This window comes from Phoxinus phoxinus, assembly GCF_949152265.1.
Source record: "Phoxinus phoxinus genome assembly, chromosome: 4".
NCBI lineage: Eukaryota > Metazoa > Chordata > Actinopteri > Cypriniformes > Leuciscidae > Phoxinus > Phoxinus phoxinus.
Window position 1 is genome coordinate 33096534 of NC_136879.1, and position 16249 is coordinate 33112782.

Consider the following 16249-nt stretch of genomic DNA (forward strand, 5'->3'; position numbering starts at 1 on the left):
TAGTAATTGTTTATTTATATAAAGCTTTGATGTAAAAAAAAATTTATATATATATTATTTAAGTAATCAATAATCTGTTATAATAAGTAAGCATCAATAATAAGGATTCTTTAAAACAGTTAACCATGTGTTAAAGAAATAAAGCTTGAATTTTTAGAATTTCTTAAACAGACTGAACTGAAGTAAACAGAAAATAATAGTAGGCTATCTACTAGTATAAGATATTATAGTCTGTGTAGCTACCAGAATTTGATTTAAGTATTTTATCGTTCAGTACATTATTACAAATACATTGATTTTCCACTGGACATTAGATGCCACTAGAAAAAAAGGTTACGTCCGTATGTGAGTTACGTAATCAATCGATTATGACGTTTCTGATGCATGATGAAGTGCATTGCTGTAACGTGATCGTTGTTTATATGTTAATATTAATGAGTAGGCGGCGCTCCCACGTGTGTATCAAAGGTTTGGATACCGACTAATGCGCTTATTAAAACAGCGTTATTTTGTGTGGGAAAGAAAAGAAGATGATATAAAGAACTGACATGGGGTTCAATTGACGGACTTCTGTGTGAAAATAGGTTTGTTTTTAAAGAAGATCGCAAGTCGTTTATTTATTGTTTATAAAATGTGATGGGCGGCGACGGGAGTAAAAATAAGGTAAGAGTGTTTACTACTCTTCACAACTCCTATCGACGAATAATAAAGTAGGCTAATAGTTTGTACAATAAGTCAGGGTGTACACAGTTACATCGGTCTGATATAAATATTGATCGTGCTTTGCAGTTTCGTGGGTCTAAAATAGAACCTAAAATATCAATTTCATGAGGCAAAATTATATTCCGATTACATTGACACCTGCGGCTGTATGTGTTATTTAATTAAATGTGTTTACTTTTATGATAATGGTTTACAAGAGGATGTTGATAATAATGGCATACACTCTTAAATATAAAGGTTCTTTATTGGTATCGATAGTTCCATGGTACCACACCGGATGATATTGACGATCATGTCGTTATACGCACAAATTACAGTAACATAACATTACACAATGATTCACCGTTTATTAGTTCATTAAAAAAAAAAAACTATGTAGAAACGTAGAAAATACTGAAAACATGTCTACTAAACTTTCATTTGAGTATTGTCATACATGCAATTTGGTCCAACAATTTATTTCACTGCAGACTAGCCTATAAGAGTTTATCACATTCACTGCGGTTTTGAAATGCCACTTGATTCTATATTTTGCTTTATAATGCACTATCACTCTTTTCGGGACCATTGCATTTGTTTAAATGCACACCAGCTACTGATCTGTTAAGCATTATATGTTACAGTTGTACAGTTGTTTATCAGTAATGTCCTCTTCACTCCAGGCATCATCATCATCATCATCATCATCATCCCTGGTGAAGAGGAGATCCCTGTCATGTCATCAGGGCTTCCTGTCTCTCTCGGCTCCGCTTGTTCATCACAGCATCCCGCACAGAGAATACCCCATCTCTGAGCAATCCCGGCCCTCAGACGCAAACCCTGAGGGGCCTCGTCTAGAGTGGACACTGCCGGGCTTTATTTCCATTTTCCTGCCAGAATTCCCGCACAGGTTTACTGGACACATGCATTTACAGGTAGTTATATATGGAATAGTCATCATAAAATCCTTTAAAAATGTGACACCCAAAAAGAAAAATCCTCTTGTTGTTTCAAACCCATATGACTATGCTCTGTGGAACACAAAAAGAGACATTTTGAAGAATGAAAGTCCACAGATGAAACATTCATACAGGTTTCGAATGACATAAGGGTGATTAAATGATTCCCATTTATAATGATGTGTCAACTGTCTCTTGTTTAGCATACTTTTAAAAATAGTAGTTATTTCAGAAATAATATACAGTACTTTTAAAGGATAGACTTAAGAGAAAACTGAATATAATGCTTTGGACACTTAATTGTTGATTGAAATTAAATGAAAATGTATCACACTTTGAACTTGAACACTGTGTGTGTGTGTGTGTGTGTGTGTGTGTGTGTGTGTGTGTGTGTGTGTGTGTGTGTGTGTGTGTGTGTGTGTGTGTGTGTGTGTGTGTGTGTGTGTGTGTGTGTGTGTGTGTGTGTTTGTGTGTGTGTGTGTGTGTGTGTGTATACACAAACTTTTATGTTTGATAAAATAGTTTGTAAAAATAAAAATGTGATTAAATAGTCATGAAAGTGTACTCTCTGTACACTTAAGTGGGCTTTTATTTCATTAATATTATACTGTCTTCAAGTGCAGTTGTCAAAAAATATACTTTTAAGATTTGATTTTAAGATTTTCACATTCAATACAATTAAGTGCTCTTCCTTTTCACAAGGGGAACCTTTAAATACTGGGATTTTTTTTTCTTTCTTTTTTTTTGTAACGATTCTTTTCTCAGATTCTTGGTTTTATAGCTAAAGGTTCGTTTGGTCCAATCCTGAAGGTGAAGGATCTGTCTAAAGATGAGACCTATGCTATTAAGGTGATGTTTTTCATGCCTTGTTCTAAATTCTCTATCATTCTATTTCATTTTTAAAAATGTGATGTGTTTGGTACACTGCGCCTTCTTCACTTCAGAATTTCTTGTGTCACTGTTGGTTAGGTTTTACCCAAGGCTGATGTTTTGAGACATGGAGTCCTCCAGCAGTCCAAAGAGGAGGTTATAATTCAAGTGAGTCACACTGCGCCGCTGCGTCTGTGTCGGCTACGGCTCGTCTGATCTGGTTCTAACCGGGCCAGTGATACACGGACAACACTGACTTCCTCTCAGTCAATAGCCTATAAGCATGCACATATTACATACTTCAATTGTTTTGTTCATTCCATTAGAGTTTACTCTCATGTCCTCTCAGCGCCTGCACTCATGTCCATCTCATTTTGTGTTGTCAACTGTTACATTGTAGCGACAAGTCAGGCATCCTTTCCTCCTCAGTCTCCGGGACTGTTGGCAGAGCCAGAGCAATCTCTTCATCAGTGAGTCACACCACATACAATATTTCATTTTTCATTCTGCTTTCTAAAGACTGCTTAGAAATCATGCCATTAATAGCAATCATTTTATTCTACTGAAAAGAAATTAAAGAGGCTTCGTGTAGAATTCAGAAACTCTTGTTATTAGTGACACCGGTGGCTGTTAAGTGAACTGCAGCCAATAACTCAAAGGGATAGTTCACCCAAAAATACAAATCCTGTCATCATTTAGGCCTCATCACCCTCATTTTGTTCCAAACCTGTATGAGTTTATTTCTTCTGTTGAACACTTAAGAAAATATATTTTGAAGAATATGGACAACCAAACAAGGCCCCATTGACTTGCATAGTAGAAAGACAAATACTATTGAAGTCAATGGGGCCCATCAACAGTTTGGTTACCCATATTCTTCAAAATATCTTATTTTGTGTGGAACAGAAGAAAGAAACTCATGCAAGTTTGGAACAACATGAGGGTGAGTAAATGATGACAGAATTTTTTTTTTTTTGGTGAACTATCCCCCAAAAAACAACAACAACAAAAACGGCAGTGGTGAGAAAGCAGCAGTTAAGGAAGCATCTGATCGTAGCGAGGATGATGTGGATATGTTTTCACCAGCTCTGCAATTCACCAACATCATATCAACAAAGAACATAATTAAAATGACAGATATGATAGTCTGATTATAACGTAAATATCAGAGATAGACTAGAATATCTGGCTATGTGAGGGTATAGCTTGAATGAACCCATTTTCTTTGCATGACACAATGACATTATAGTGCAGAATGTTTTTTTCTGCATTTTCCTGAACATTGTATAAACATTCATTTCACGTGTCATTGAACGGAAGTGATGCTCTCGGGAGAGCATAAATGTCTCATCCTTTAAATTTTTCCCAGCAAAAAATGCCCCGAGGCCTTCACATAAAAATCTTTCTACAGGCTTTCATAGACGAACTAGAAAGTCTGGGAAGGTCTCGTCTTTTAAGTTTTGTTACTATCTGTTAACACATTGGCAATAAAAAAATCCATTACCACATGGAAATTCCTACATATAGCCCCTTTAAGTGTTTTATTTTACCTTTCAATAACACAGTCGTCTTTAGCTTGTTCACTTAGGGTTTTATGGATGCTATTCAAATAAATTTTTATTACATTTCTTAAATTATTAAAATGATTAAATGTTTCTCTTCAAGTTTAACATCTATCTGTACTCTGTACACAAAATCATCGCACAATCACAATTACATATAATGAGTTGTAAAAAGTATAAAATACATATTCATATTTATATATAAAAAGTTAAGTAAAATACCAAATTATTTACTACATATAATACATTTTCCAGAGATATGAAAACAATTAATCCTGTATATATATAATCCTGTAGAAAATAATTGGTTATGAATGTGTATTGAAAGATCTGCCCAATGCTCTACTTGATTGTATTTGATTTTGTCCTTTTCCATGTGATTGATCTGTTTCGTTCGATGTGTTTTTGTTAAACCCTTTTGCCCCATGTTCTTCTCTCCACATCCGTTCACCAGCCAGGGCAAGCCAGGAGACTTAATCATTGATTTTTGTCTTCTTCCTTTCCAAAGTCTCCCTCCGTGACCCTGTGACAGACTGAAATTGTGTCACTGGCTTGTGATTATACTCAAAAATACTGCTCCAGTTCATATCATGCTTGAATGAAGTCCCTTTAGAGTTTGATCTATAATAGGTGGCCTCAAGGTCAGGCCACTCAGTCTACTGTGACATTGTCTTTCTCATCTCTTATGTGTGTGTTTGTCTTCAGTGTGTGATTACTGCAGCACTGGAGACCTGTACACTTACTGGACACTGAAGGGCCGGTTTGATGAGAGAGATGTCCGCGTGTTTGCTGCTGAATTGGGCTCTGCCTTGGGTGAGTGTTTGTGCTTTTCATTTGTATTTAAATAATCTAACATGTTTAGTCTTGAGTCTTTTTCACTCACTGGTGTTGTAGATTCGTATCAATGACAGTCAAAGTAATATGCTACCACACTTTTTTCCTTTCCAGGATTTTTGCACGACTTCGGAATAATACACAGGGATGTGAAGGTATTACAATACCGTACAGTACTTGTTTATTTAGTTTGACTGCTATGTTTATGTATTCTGGTTTCTGACAGAAAGCTGTCTCAAGTTGAACATCGAACATGAACAAGGAATATACAAATGTTTAGATGTGACCACTCTGTGTTTAAAAATATAACTAAATATAAATAAGTGATTGAAGTTGATAAACGTTTGTATTCAGCCCTATAAAATGCTCTGATTTTTTTTTCTTTTTCTTAAACAGATGGAGAATATCCTTCTGACTGATAAAGGTAAAGCTGATCCAGACTGCAGCATTATGGTAAACATCAGTGACAGCCATGCACCACCATAATATTTGTACATTTGTACAATATCGTTGGTTATTGTTAAACATGTTCTGTCTCCTCGATAGATATACATAGATAGATAGATAGATAGATAGATAGATAGATAGATAGATAGATAGATAGATAGATAGATAGATAGATAGATAGATAGATAGATAGATAGATAGAAGATAGATAGATAGATACGATAGATAGATAGATAGATAGATAGATAGATAGATAGATAGATAGATAGATAGATAGATAGATAGATAGATAGATAGATAGATAGATAGATAGATAGATAGATAGATAGATAGATAGATATGTACATAAATACATACATACATATAGACATAAAGACATAAAGATAGACAGATAGAATTTTCACATATAGCAAGAAAATGATCATATGTGTCTTTGTATTGTTTTAAGATGTCAATCTCAACTCTTTTATCTTTTAGTAAAGGGAATACTGGAATAGAAATATTAACGCTGTCTCATTTAGGTCACGTCCGCTTGACTGATTTTGGGCTGTCTCGCCGCCTTGAGCGAGGGGATAGAGCATTTACTATCTGTGGCACAATACAGTACATGGGTGAGGCTGGAATCTCAACTCGTTTTAAACAGGATAGGATTTCCATAGTAAGACTGTGTTTACCATCAAGTATATCTGGCAGTAACTAAAGACATGTATAGCTCGAAGCAACTGAGCTATTTCTCTAAAAACGGACATTTAATTACACGATCTGGTCATTAAACAGCTCCTGAAGTCCTGAGCGGGGGCCCGTACAGCCATGCTGCAGACTGGTGGTCTCTTGGTATTCTTATCTACGCTTTAGCCACTGGAGGGGTAAGACATATCCAGAGGCCATATTACAAGATGAGCATTATACTTGATGAATGTGTCACTGGAAAAAAGTGCAGATCTCAGTGACGATGTTTAGAAAGCGCTACAGGCTGCTTATTCAGACCGTCTGAGCCTTTTCTTTATTATTGTGATTTTTTTTAGTTTCCTTTGCCTGCGGAACCAGACCACTGTAGTATGATGAACAGGGTCAGTGAGCATTCATACGACATGCCTGCAAACCTCAGTCCAGCTCTGGCCTTTCTGCTCATAGAGGTGACATCCATTATGATTATATACAGTATATGTTGCATTGTTATTTTTGCATTATGTATTAGACGTCAATAATATATATATATATATAGTAGGGCTGTCAAAAGATTAATACCGATTAATCACATCCAAAATAAAAGTTTGTGTTTACATAATATATGTGTGTGTACTGTGTACAATTATTTATATAAAAACACACACAATCATATATTTAAGAAAAATTGGTTATATTTATATTTATGTTCATATATATTTATATTAACATATTTATATATAATATAAATGATATAAATGTATATACAGTATATACATGCAAATATTTCTTAAATATATACATGAATGTGTGTGTATTTATACATAATAATTATACACAGTACACACACATATATTATGCAAACACAGACTTTTATTTTGGATGTGATTAATCGTGATTCATCTTTTGACAGCCCTAATATATATATATATATATATATATATATATATATATTGTATGTTTAAAATATAAATAAATGTAAAAAAGAAGTATAATTAATATAATCTGATTTTTATGGGTATAAATAATATATATATAGGATATAATTTATGGGTAATTCATACTGAAAATGTATAATTAAAAAATACCCTTGCAGCATTTATATGAATTTATTTTAATTTTAATTCTACTTCCTTTAAATCAAATTCGGGAATTGAATTGTAAAATTCAGGGATCCTCAGTTCCGTTCTGAATTTACGCACATACTCAAACCTAAAACACTCTGTGTGACTTTGTCCAAATGTAGCTTCTATGCAAGTTCCCCACGCGTCGCTTACGGTGCCTGGAGCACTTCCAAAGCCAGAAGTTTTTCCGCGGCATGTCCTTTGATTCCCAGCTGCTGCAGAGACGTCCCATCAAGCCGATCCTCGAGCTGAAGAATCATCCTGAGCGATCGGAAAGGTCCATGCGAGGTTTATCGTCAGATCTGCTTCAGAATTTTGAGTGTGACCTGCTGAACTCTCCATCGAGCCTTGTGGATTTGCCTCCTACCTTGATGAAGATTGAGGTAAATGAAGACACAGCTGGGACTGACATAAACGCAACCGGAACCAGTTCTCCATGAAAACATAAATGAACAAACTTTGCAACGTTTTGCCAAAGACAAGATAAAATGTCACAGTATTTTTTGATAATTTACCCATAAAGATGTGACTAGCCATTCATTGACAAGTATTACTACTGAGTTGTTTTAGACCTATTTAATAATCAGATTTATTTTTATCTGAATTTGCAGAAAGTTTATTAGATTTTTGACCTCAATTTTGCCTATTTTTGCCTTTACTAATGAAGTATTTTTTATAATAATAGAACTGTTGGGTTTTTTTCTTCCCTCATTTTTACATTTATTTTATATATTTATACCGGTTACAGTGCTACCCTTTACTGGGACACTATAAGTGTGATAATCTGACTGATAAATAAAACTAACCCATGCTGGCAAATAATTATAGATACTAATACTAAGTAACTTTTTAGTCACAATATTGCCAGTTGCAAAATAATAGTTCTGTTGCTTGGACGTAAAATTGCATGCAATATACACAGGTTATGTATGTACAATGAAATATATTATGGAATACACAATATGTGAAATGTACTGTCCAATGGAATGAACGGTGCAATACAATACTATAATACAGTAAATTGCAATACAATTTAGTATTAGTGCAATTATTATGGTAAAAAGTAGCTGAATGATATTTTTGTTCACTGGCAGTTGGCTTTGATTATATAAATGAGTTCTCAGTCATACTGTAAAGATCATTCTCAACATATATCCCAAAAATAGAATTTCCCAAACGAAAGTAGAACTTCATGTCATTACAATTCAAAAGATAGAATGGTAAATGATGTATCGGCGAATGATACCTGGAGACATTTCTCCAACTTCGAGACTTTGGTGTGACCTATTTGTGAGCGCAATGACAAACCCAAATGGGAGCAGCCTTAATAGGGCTGAAAATTGAACACCAGATAAAGCATCATTATTAATGTTTTTAATTAGGTATCAGGGAGAAAAAAAATCACAGCCCCAGTAGAGTTGGCTTAAAATATCCGTAACTCTTAACAGTTCTCCTGAGAGTCTACTTCAGATGTGTTCGGTCCTTTATGTATAGTAAGACATCGGGCATCCCTCTAAACCTGCCATTTTTATCGACGTTATCTTATTGCTTTCAGATTGAACGACATGGTCCTAAAAATGTCTGTCTTTTTCTATGCATATTACATGTGTTCTGAATAAATGAGACACTTTTAGATCCAAAAGCGTCAATCACATCATTTCAAAACAAATCAACGTGTTGGTAAACTGAATCTCCAAACTTTGACTCCATTTTTTGTCCTTGAAAAACTAGATCATGAAGTCATCTAAAAATTCTGCTCACCTGTATAGAACTTGAAATTATGCCATGACCCCACCTCATTTTTTTATCACACATATATGCTTGAATCTCAGCCGCTCTGTGACTGCCAACATTTTCCTAAGGGCATGATGGGAGTCTCATCTGACTTGACTCGAGGATTTGCCTGAGGCATATTTGATCTAATTATATTATTGACGGGAATACAGACCCCCTTTAAATTTAAACATGTTGCCTTGAAGACCTTTCTGCACACAGGTTACAATGATACCTCAAAAAATGTGACTTACAATAGGGATCAGACTCAATTTTCACCTGGCATACGATAAAACGGGCAAAAAGATCCATAGACTTGCACTGAAGAAAGGATCCGAGCCTCATCTGGGCTCTTTTGAGTATTTAGCTACCCAGAACAACCTAGAAACATCCCAGGACAGCTTAGCAACACCCTGGCAACAACCCACACTACCCTAGCAACTTTTGCACCGTTTAAAAAATCTAGTTAGATTGCATTTCATTGTGTGTAAAATAATGAGAATACATGCTGCTAGAGAAATGGGATCGGGTGGGCAACCTTTGGTGGCCTTTAACACCTCCCCCAATAACTTAATGAGGGCATGACGTTAAGCTCCGCCCTACAAGTGTCAGCATCCTCTGGGATATCACCTTCATAAAGAATTGGGACACTGCCACTGTTAAAGAATCAGTCACGTCTCATCTCGTCTGTTGGAAAAAGCCCTTCTGGTCTGAGTTCTTCGGTCTGCTCTGACTTGGTAAGTATCGCTGTCGTTCCATCTGTTGAATTTACTGCCTTGACCATTCTGGATAACAATTTATTTGTGAAATTTGCAGTGGAGCAAAAAAAGTTACTAAAAAGTGAGTTGCTGTTTAGAAAATGCTTTTGAATGCTGAGAATAATGATCATCAGTTTCCAGATGCTGCAGAAATGTGTAATTGTGCTTACTTTCTACTGAAGGTTTAAAGGTTTTCAAGTAGAAGAAGTTGAACTCTTAAAATAACATTTGGCAGTAATTTGGCAACTTAGTTATTCATAAAGAGAGTAGTTTCTGCTTGTAAATAGTATATGCTTCAGTTGTGGTTGCAGATAACAAAGAGTGATATCAGTTAAGCTTTTGTGAAAGTGAATGCTGGGCTTTTCTGTACAGAATAGTTGGTTAGTTTAGGAGCTGGTTTAGGTGTGTTAAATCTTCAAGAATATTTTTATTGGAAAAGGATTTTTAAAAATCCTTTTCTAGAGATTGAACTTACAGAGACCAATTTCTAACCGATTAATGTTCTAAATTTGGGCATAGACTAGAATAGAATTTTATTTATTTATTTTTCAATATTAGGCCAGAATTTTTTTACAATTCTTACAATTCCCTGATATTTCCAGGTTTTCCACAGTCTTAAGAAAAGTCTGTCAAATTAGAGCCCAATTTTTCCGCATTGATTTTTCACTGGTCTTTTAAGATTCTTTATTGCCATTTCATGTAAAGCCTTTAACATGTAACTTTCCCATTGCACAAAAAAGTTCTTTATAGTGGAAAAGGATTCTTTAGATTATTCAAATGTTCTTCACATTTCTTTTAAGAACTGTTCACTGAAGGTTTCTATGGGGAACCAAAAATTCTTCTTCTATGACATCATTACGAAAACCTTTATTCTTAAGAGTGTTAGATGTATTTTGAATTACGCATTGTGTTGTGTTTTAAGTTTGAAGGAAATGTCCATAAATTTAACATAGAAGATAATGGTGATTATCAGCACATTATCTGCTTTCTACAAACATTTTCTTACAGTGTATGTGAACCGTATGAATCCTAGATGACTTCAGCAGGAAGGCAATATATGATGAAACCCCATTTTGGTTTTGTTGTGTTCACTCACTCTCACTGTATCCTCAGGTTGTATCAGGATGACCCATCAGTTTCCTCCCCTCACCACTGAGAAAAAGAAGGAGCTACATGAGATAGCTTTGCGTATAGTGTCACCAGGGAAAGGCATCCTAGCTGCAGACGAGTCCATAGGTTAGTGGGACTTACTCCAGTTATTCGACAGAAATTCCCGCGTCAAAAGAAAACCGCAAGAACTCACTTTGGTTGTGTGCACGTTCTAACAGGCAGCATGGGGAAGCGTTTGAACCAGATAGGGGTAGAGAACAACGAGGAGAACCGCCGTCTCTTCCGTCAGGTGCTCTTCACCGCTGATGACCGCATCGATAACTGCATCGGTGGAGTGATCTTCTTCCACGAAACACTCTACCAGAACTCTGAGGATGGCATCCCGTTCGTCAAGATGATAAAGGACAAGGGCATCACTATCGGGATCAAGGTATGAAGCCTCACCTGGGTTTATGGCATAGCTCTAAGCAATTTGCTTTGACATGTTGAGCCTTGGTGCTGTTTGAATCTGGCTTGCAACATTTCCCGATCCCAACTATTTATTTGTATTTAAATGTTATCTATCTTTAGAGGTACAACAGCTTGCCATTTAGGCAGTGCCATTCAAAGGACAACTTTCTGCCATATTTACCTCTAAAATATTCATATGGGTATGAAGATGCACCTGTTAGGGGTAGATAAGGTACACAGTCGCTCCAGTAGTTCACCCAAAAATGAAAATTGTCCCATAACTCACCCTCAAGCCATCCAAGGTGTACATGACTTTATTTTTTCAGTCAAACACAATCAGAGTTTCATTAAATAATATCCTGGCTCTTCCCAGCTTTATAATGGCATTGAATGGTGTCCGAGTTTTAGAAGCTCAGAAAAGCGCATCCATCCATCATAAAAGTAATCCAAACGACTCCAGTGGGTTAATAAAGGCCTTCTGAAGAAGCGAAAGGTTTTTGTAAGAAAAATATCCATATTTAAAACTTTATAAAATATAAAGACCCGCGTCCGTGCGCGCATTTACGAGAGAGTCGAGTTCCGGCGGAAGGGTGACCTCTGACCTGAAGACTCAAGCTCCTCTTCTCTTATGTCGAAATCCTCCAACATTTAAAAAAAAAGAAGCATTTTGTTTTGCTCTGCGTTCGTCAATTCTCCATTGCGCTTGCGCTACTCCCTTCGTCATACGTCAGGTCAGAGGTCACCCTTCCACCGGAACTCGACTCTCTTGTAAATGCGAATACGGCCGTTGCTGGAAGCCAGTGATTATAGTTAAAAAAGTTTAAAAAGTTTCTTGCAAAAACCCATCGTTTTGCTTCTTCAAAGGCATTTATTAACCCAAAGCAATCGTATGGATTACTTTTATGATGGATGGATCCGCTTTTCTGAGCTTCAAAAACTCTTGTACTATGCCATTATTAAGCTGGGAAGAGCCAGAATATTATTTCATATAACTCTGATTGTGTTCATGTGAATGAAGAAAGTCATATACACCTAGGACGGCTTGAAGGTGAGTAAATTATGGGATAATTTTACAATTTTTGGGTGAACTAGTCCTTTAACTGTGATTCAGGAAGATTTTATAAATTTTTAGGGCTGTCTGATTGGAAGAGATTTTGAAGGGGAACGGGAGAGCTTCACTCCGACGAGGCGAGTGAAGATTATCTCGAGTATAGAGGTTCGCTGTTTGTTTAAAACAGCAAAAGTGAAACGTGCTCTGTGGGGGCCTGGTGTAAGACACCACCCCAGCAGAGGACGTCCCTGGATTGTAGGTCCAGTGGCACCGCAAACCTGCTCAATCACTTCCATCTCAGATAGGGTTTTAATTATTCTTATTTCTTTTGATTATTTAAATTTCTTCTATGTAAAGCACTTTGAATTACCACTGTTTAGCTTTGCATTTACTGAATGAGCACTGTGCCACTGTTCGTCCGACTGTTTGCACTGTATTTTATTTTCTAAACTGTTTTAATTATTCTTATTTCTTTTATTATTTATGTAATTATTTTAATTTCTTCTATGTAAAGCACTTTGAATTACCACTGTGTATGAAATGTGCTATATAAATAAACTTGCCTTGCCTTAAAGGTACTGCCCCTGTGATAAGCTGTTGTGCTTCTAAAGATACCGTTTTTGCCATTTCTTTTCTGACAGTGCGTTTAAGCCAATGAGCTGAATTAAAAAAATTATATTTGTTAAAACCTTTTGCCCTTCTTCACAGGTTGACAAAGGTGTAGTCCCCTTGCCAGGGACTAATGGAGAGACCACTACACAAGGTATATTAAAAACATCCGTTCTCTGGATCTGAATATCTGCTCATTCAATTGAATTTTCTTTTCTTTTTTTCTTGTTGAAATGCTGATTTCTTGAAGTTGTGTGACTGTGTGACAAATTGACCTGCAATTTTCTACAATAAAAATTGTTTTTAATGTATTTTGTTTTGTCAAATTCTCAACTACCCTGTGAGTTTTTTTTTTTACATTTATATGTTTATATTTGGAAGAAAAAAATATATACAGTATTATGCTGAGGTGAAGGCATATATTTTTATCAGTTCATGCATGTGGTTTTTGCTAGCGTCATGCTCTACTGTTTGAGCTACTGTTTGATTGCTAAATGCAATTAAAATATATATATATATATATGACCCTGGATCACAAAACCAGTCACAAGTCGCACGGGTATATTTGTGGCAATAGCCAACAATATGGGTCAAAATTATTGATTTTTCTTTTATGCCAAAAATCATTAGGATATTAAGTAAAGATCATGTTCCATGAAGATATTTTGTAAATGTCCTTCCGTAAATATAAAACATTTATTTTTGTGAGTGAATGCAGCATGGACAACCTTAAAGGCGATTTTCTCAAAGTTTTTTTTTTTTTTTTTGCACCCTCAGATTCCAGATTTTCAATAGTTGTATCTCAGCCAAATATTGTCCTATCCTAACAAACCACACATCGATGGAAAGCTTATTTAATCAGCTTTCTGGTGATGAATAAATATCAATTAAAAAAAATTACCCATATGACTGGTTTTGTGGTCCAGGGTCACATATATTATACTTACCTGTACATAATACTTTTTTATCATTCGCATTTTTTTTTTTTTTTATAGTTACCATGTTAATTTTGTTTGGATATAATGTGTGAGAAGTATTATTGTTAAAAGTTTACTGTTTTACATGATTTGTTTTTTGGTGAAAGGTATTGAATCTAATTAGGTTCATTTTGAGGCAGAACATATGATAATATACCCAGAATTTGAACATAATAAAAATGTAGCGCTACTGTCTCCACAGGTCTGGATGGACTCTCAGAGCGCTGCGCTCAGTATAAAAAGGATGGAGCTGACTTTGCAAAGTGGCGCTGTGTGATGAAAATCAGTGATAGCTCCCCGTCAAACCTGTGCATTACAGAAAATGCGAAAGTCCTTGCTCGCTATGCTAGTATTTGTCAGCAGGTAAATGTCAATGAGGTGAAATTGAGAGTTATAAAATACAAATAGAAATATGTTAAAGATCATAATGTTTATGTTCCCAACTGTTCTTCCAGCATGGGATTGTACCCATCGTGGAACCTGAGATCCTGCCTGATGGAGACCATGATTTAAAGCGCTGCCAGTTTGTCACAGAGAGGGTTGGTTACTATTCTTACTTTTGATGTACTTCTTTATAGGGATAGTTCACTCAAAAATGAAAATTATGTTATCAAGTACTCACATGTCATTCCAAACCTGCAAATGAGCTGCTGCTCGTGGCACAGAGGGCACAGCGTGCACTCGCACACATGCACTGAAAAACTTTTATGTTCAAACCGTAGTCAGACAATGATGAAGAGACTCAAGAAGAAGTGACAACATGTAGAATGCAACAGGACATTTGTGAATGGTTGGTTGATGAATTTAAATAGCTCATGTGTAATTATCTTCTAGTCATTGATTAGCATACTGTCATGATAATCTATAAATCGTGTTCCGGGGGCGGGGTTTATGTAAATATTGGGGTTGGTGATGTCACTTACCCGGGAGGAATGTCGTGTAGTCCCTACCAGGGTTGCTTAAAAAGCAATTTCTTTAAAAGCAATCTCCCTGCTTTAAACTTTGAGCGTTGTAACTTTGCATATAAGTTGTTTATGCTTAAACAGCAACATTACACACCTAACTAAAGTTAGAAAAGTGAAATCATAATCAATTCACTGTCATTGATCCAGGTGCTTGCAGCGGTCTACAAAGCCATGTTTGATCATCATGTGTATCTGGAAGGCACACTACTCAAGCCCAACATGGTAACCCCTGGACACAGCTGCCCAACCAAATACAGTGCAGAGGAGGTTGCCATGGCAACAGTCACTGCTCTGCGGCGTACTGTCCCACCTGCTGTCACGGGTAAGGATATAATAAAAACTGTACACCTGGTTTCAAATTCACAGACGAGTCTGGAAACTGCGTGATTACAGACTTCCTGCACTTTCAGGGGTGACCTTTCTCTCAGGAGGTCAAAGTGAGGAAGAGGCCTCCATTAACCTAAATGCCATCAATAACTGCCCGCTGGTGAAGCCCTGGGCTCTTTCCTTCTCGTTCGGCAGAGCTCTGCAGGCCTCGGCTCTGAAGACCTGGCGTGGACAGAGAGAAAACGAGACCGCCGCAACCGAGGAATTCATCAAACGAGCAGAGGCATGACAAATATATATTTACCGTACATAGATAGATAGATAGATAGATAGATAGATAGATGTTTGTTTATTCTTTCTTTCTTTTTAATCGCTTCTCTACTTCTGTCTTTTGTCCTCAGATCAACAGTCTGGCATCCCAAGGGAAGTACACAGTTTGTGGTGACAGCGGCGGAGCCTTTGGTCTTTCCCATTACCTTTCCAGCTATGCATATTGAAATGCTGTTGATTCCTATATTCCAGCATTAGATGAAAGCTAGCAAATTTCACTGTCACTTCCATATAAAACTCTTAAACATATGTAGATTAATTATTATTATAATTAATAATATTATGATTAATTATCTCAGAAATGTGATGTTGATGTAAAACAGAACATGAAAGTGATTGCTAAGTAAGTTTCCGAGGATGTGGAAATGTGTGGTGTCCTCTTGCTGCTTGTCTTAAATACATTGTAAAATTAGCTTCAATCTATTGCTGAGACAGTTCTTTAGAAAAATTATGATTAAACTGATAAGTTTATTAATAAAGTTACAGTTGACTGTGTACTATTGATCCTTATCACTTGCTGTCAAAATGTAAGGGTTTAGGATAGTAATAAGGATCTGTGCTATACGCTTCTGTAATCTAACCGTTTGTCATCTAAAGCTTTAATAAAGCCTTTGCTCTGATGAAGAATAACAGCAGGATTACGAGTTTGTGATTTATTATGAGTCTCTAATTCAGAGTTTTTGGCTTGAATGCTTTATTGACAAAAGTTAAAACTAAATTATGAATGAATACAAA

General features: G+C 36.1%; 2 protein-coding genes across 3 annotated transcripts; both read left to right on the top strand.

Annotated features, from left to right (window-relative positions):
• Nucleotides 1-417: 417 nt before the first annotated feature.
• On the top strand, nucleotides 418-8802 carry LOC306997876 (ribosomal protein S6 kinase-related protein-like). 2 transcript variants are annotated; one of them, XM_079611438.1, is made up of 12 exons: nucleotides 418-663; nucleotides 1386-1637; nucleotides 2427-2510; nucleotides 2631-2699; nucleotides 2932-3001; nucleotides 4799-4906; nucleotides 5042-5082; nucleotides 5324-5351; nucleotides 5896-5985; nucleotides 6152-6240; nucleotides 6400-6510; nucleotides 7287-8802. In XM_079611438.1, exons 1-12 carry the CDS (start codon nucleotides 637-639, stop codon nucleotides 7602-7604), a joined length of 1287 nt encoding a protein of 428 aa, XP_079467564.1. In that variant the 5' UTR covers nucleotides 418-636; the 3' UTR covers nucleotides 7605-8802. The 2 variants fall into 2 exon arrangements, with proteins under 2 accessions (XP_079467564.1, XP_079467565.1); XM_079611439.1 differs by lacking the exon at nucleotides 5896-5985 and having other exon boundaries at nucleotides 459-663; nucleotides 7287-7608.
• A 903-nt stretch (nucleotides 8803-9705) lies between these two features.
• Nucleotides 9706-16060, top strand: aldoca (aldolase C, fructose-bisphosphate, a). The gene is made up of 9 exons (XM_079611440.1): nucleotides 9706-9777; nucleotides 10809-10931; nucleotides 11024-11235; nucleotides 13015-13069; nucleotides 14095-14255; nucleotides 14348-14431; nucleotides 15005-15179; nucleotides 15268-15467; nucleotides 15586-16060. Exons 2-9 carry the CDS (start codon nucleotides 10820-10822, stop codon nucleotides 15679-15681), a joined length of 1095 nt encoding a protein of 364 aa, XP_079467566.1. The 5' UTR covers nucleotides 9706-9777; nucleotides 10809-10819; the 3' UTR covers nucleotides 15682-16060.
• Nucleotides 16061-16249: the final 189 nt, after the last annotated feature.

Excerpts from the sequence above, each read along its gene's own strand:
- LOC306997876 (XM_079611438.1), top strand. The coding sequence starts at position 637 with ATGGGCGGCGACGGGAGTAAAAATAAG. Across the intron at positions 664-1,385 it reads GCGACGGGAGTAAAAATAAG|GCATCATCATCATCATCATC; the intron begins GTAAGAGTGTTT and ends TCTTCACTCCAG. Across the intron at positions 6,241-6,399 it reads ACGCTTTAGCCACTGGAGGG|TTTCCTTTGCCTGCGGAACC; the intron begins GTAAGACATATC and ends GATTTTTTTTAG.
- aldoca (XM_079611440.1), top strand. The coding sequence starts at position 10,820 with ATGACCCATCAGTTTCCTCCCCTCACCACTGAGAAAAAGAAGGAGCTA. Across the intron at positions 13,070-14,094 it reads TGGAGAGACCACTACACAAG|GTCTGGATGGACTCTCAGAG; the intron begins GTATATTAAAAA and ends CTGTCTCCACAG. Across the intron at positions 15,180-15,267 it reads TGTCCCACCTGCTGTCACGG|GGGTGACCTTTCTCTCAGGA; the intron begins GTAAGGATATAA and ends CTGCACTTTCAG.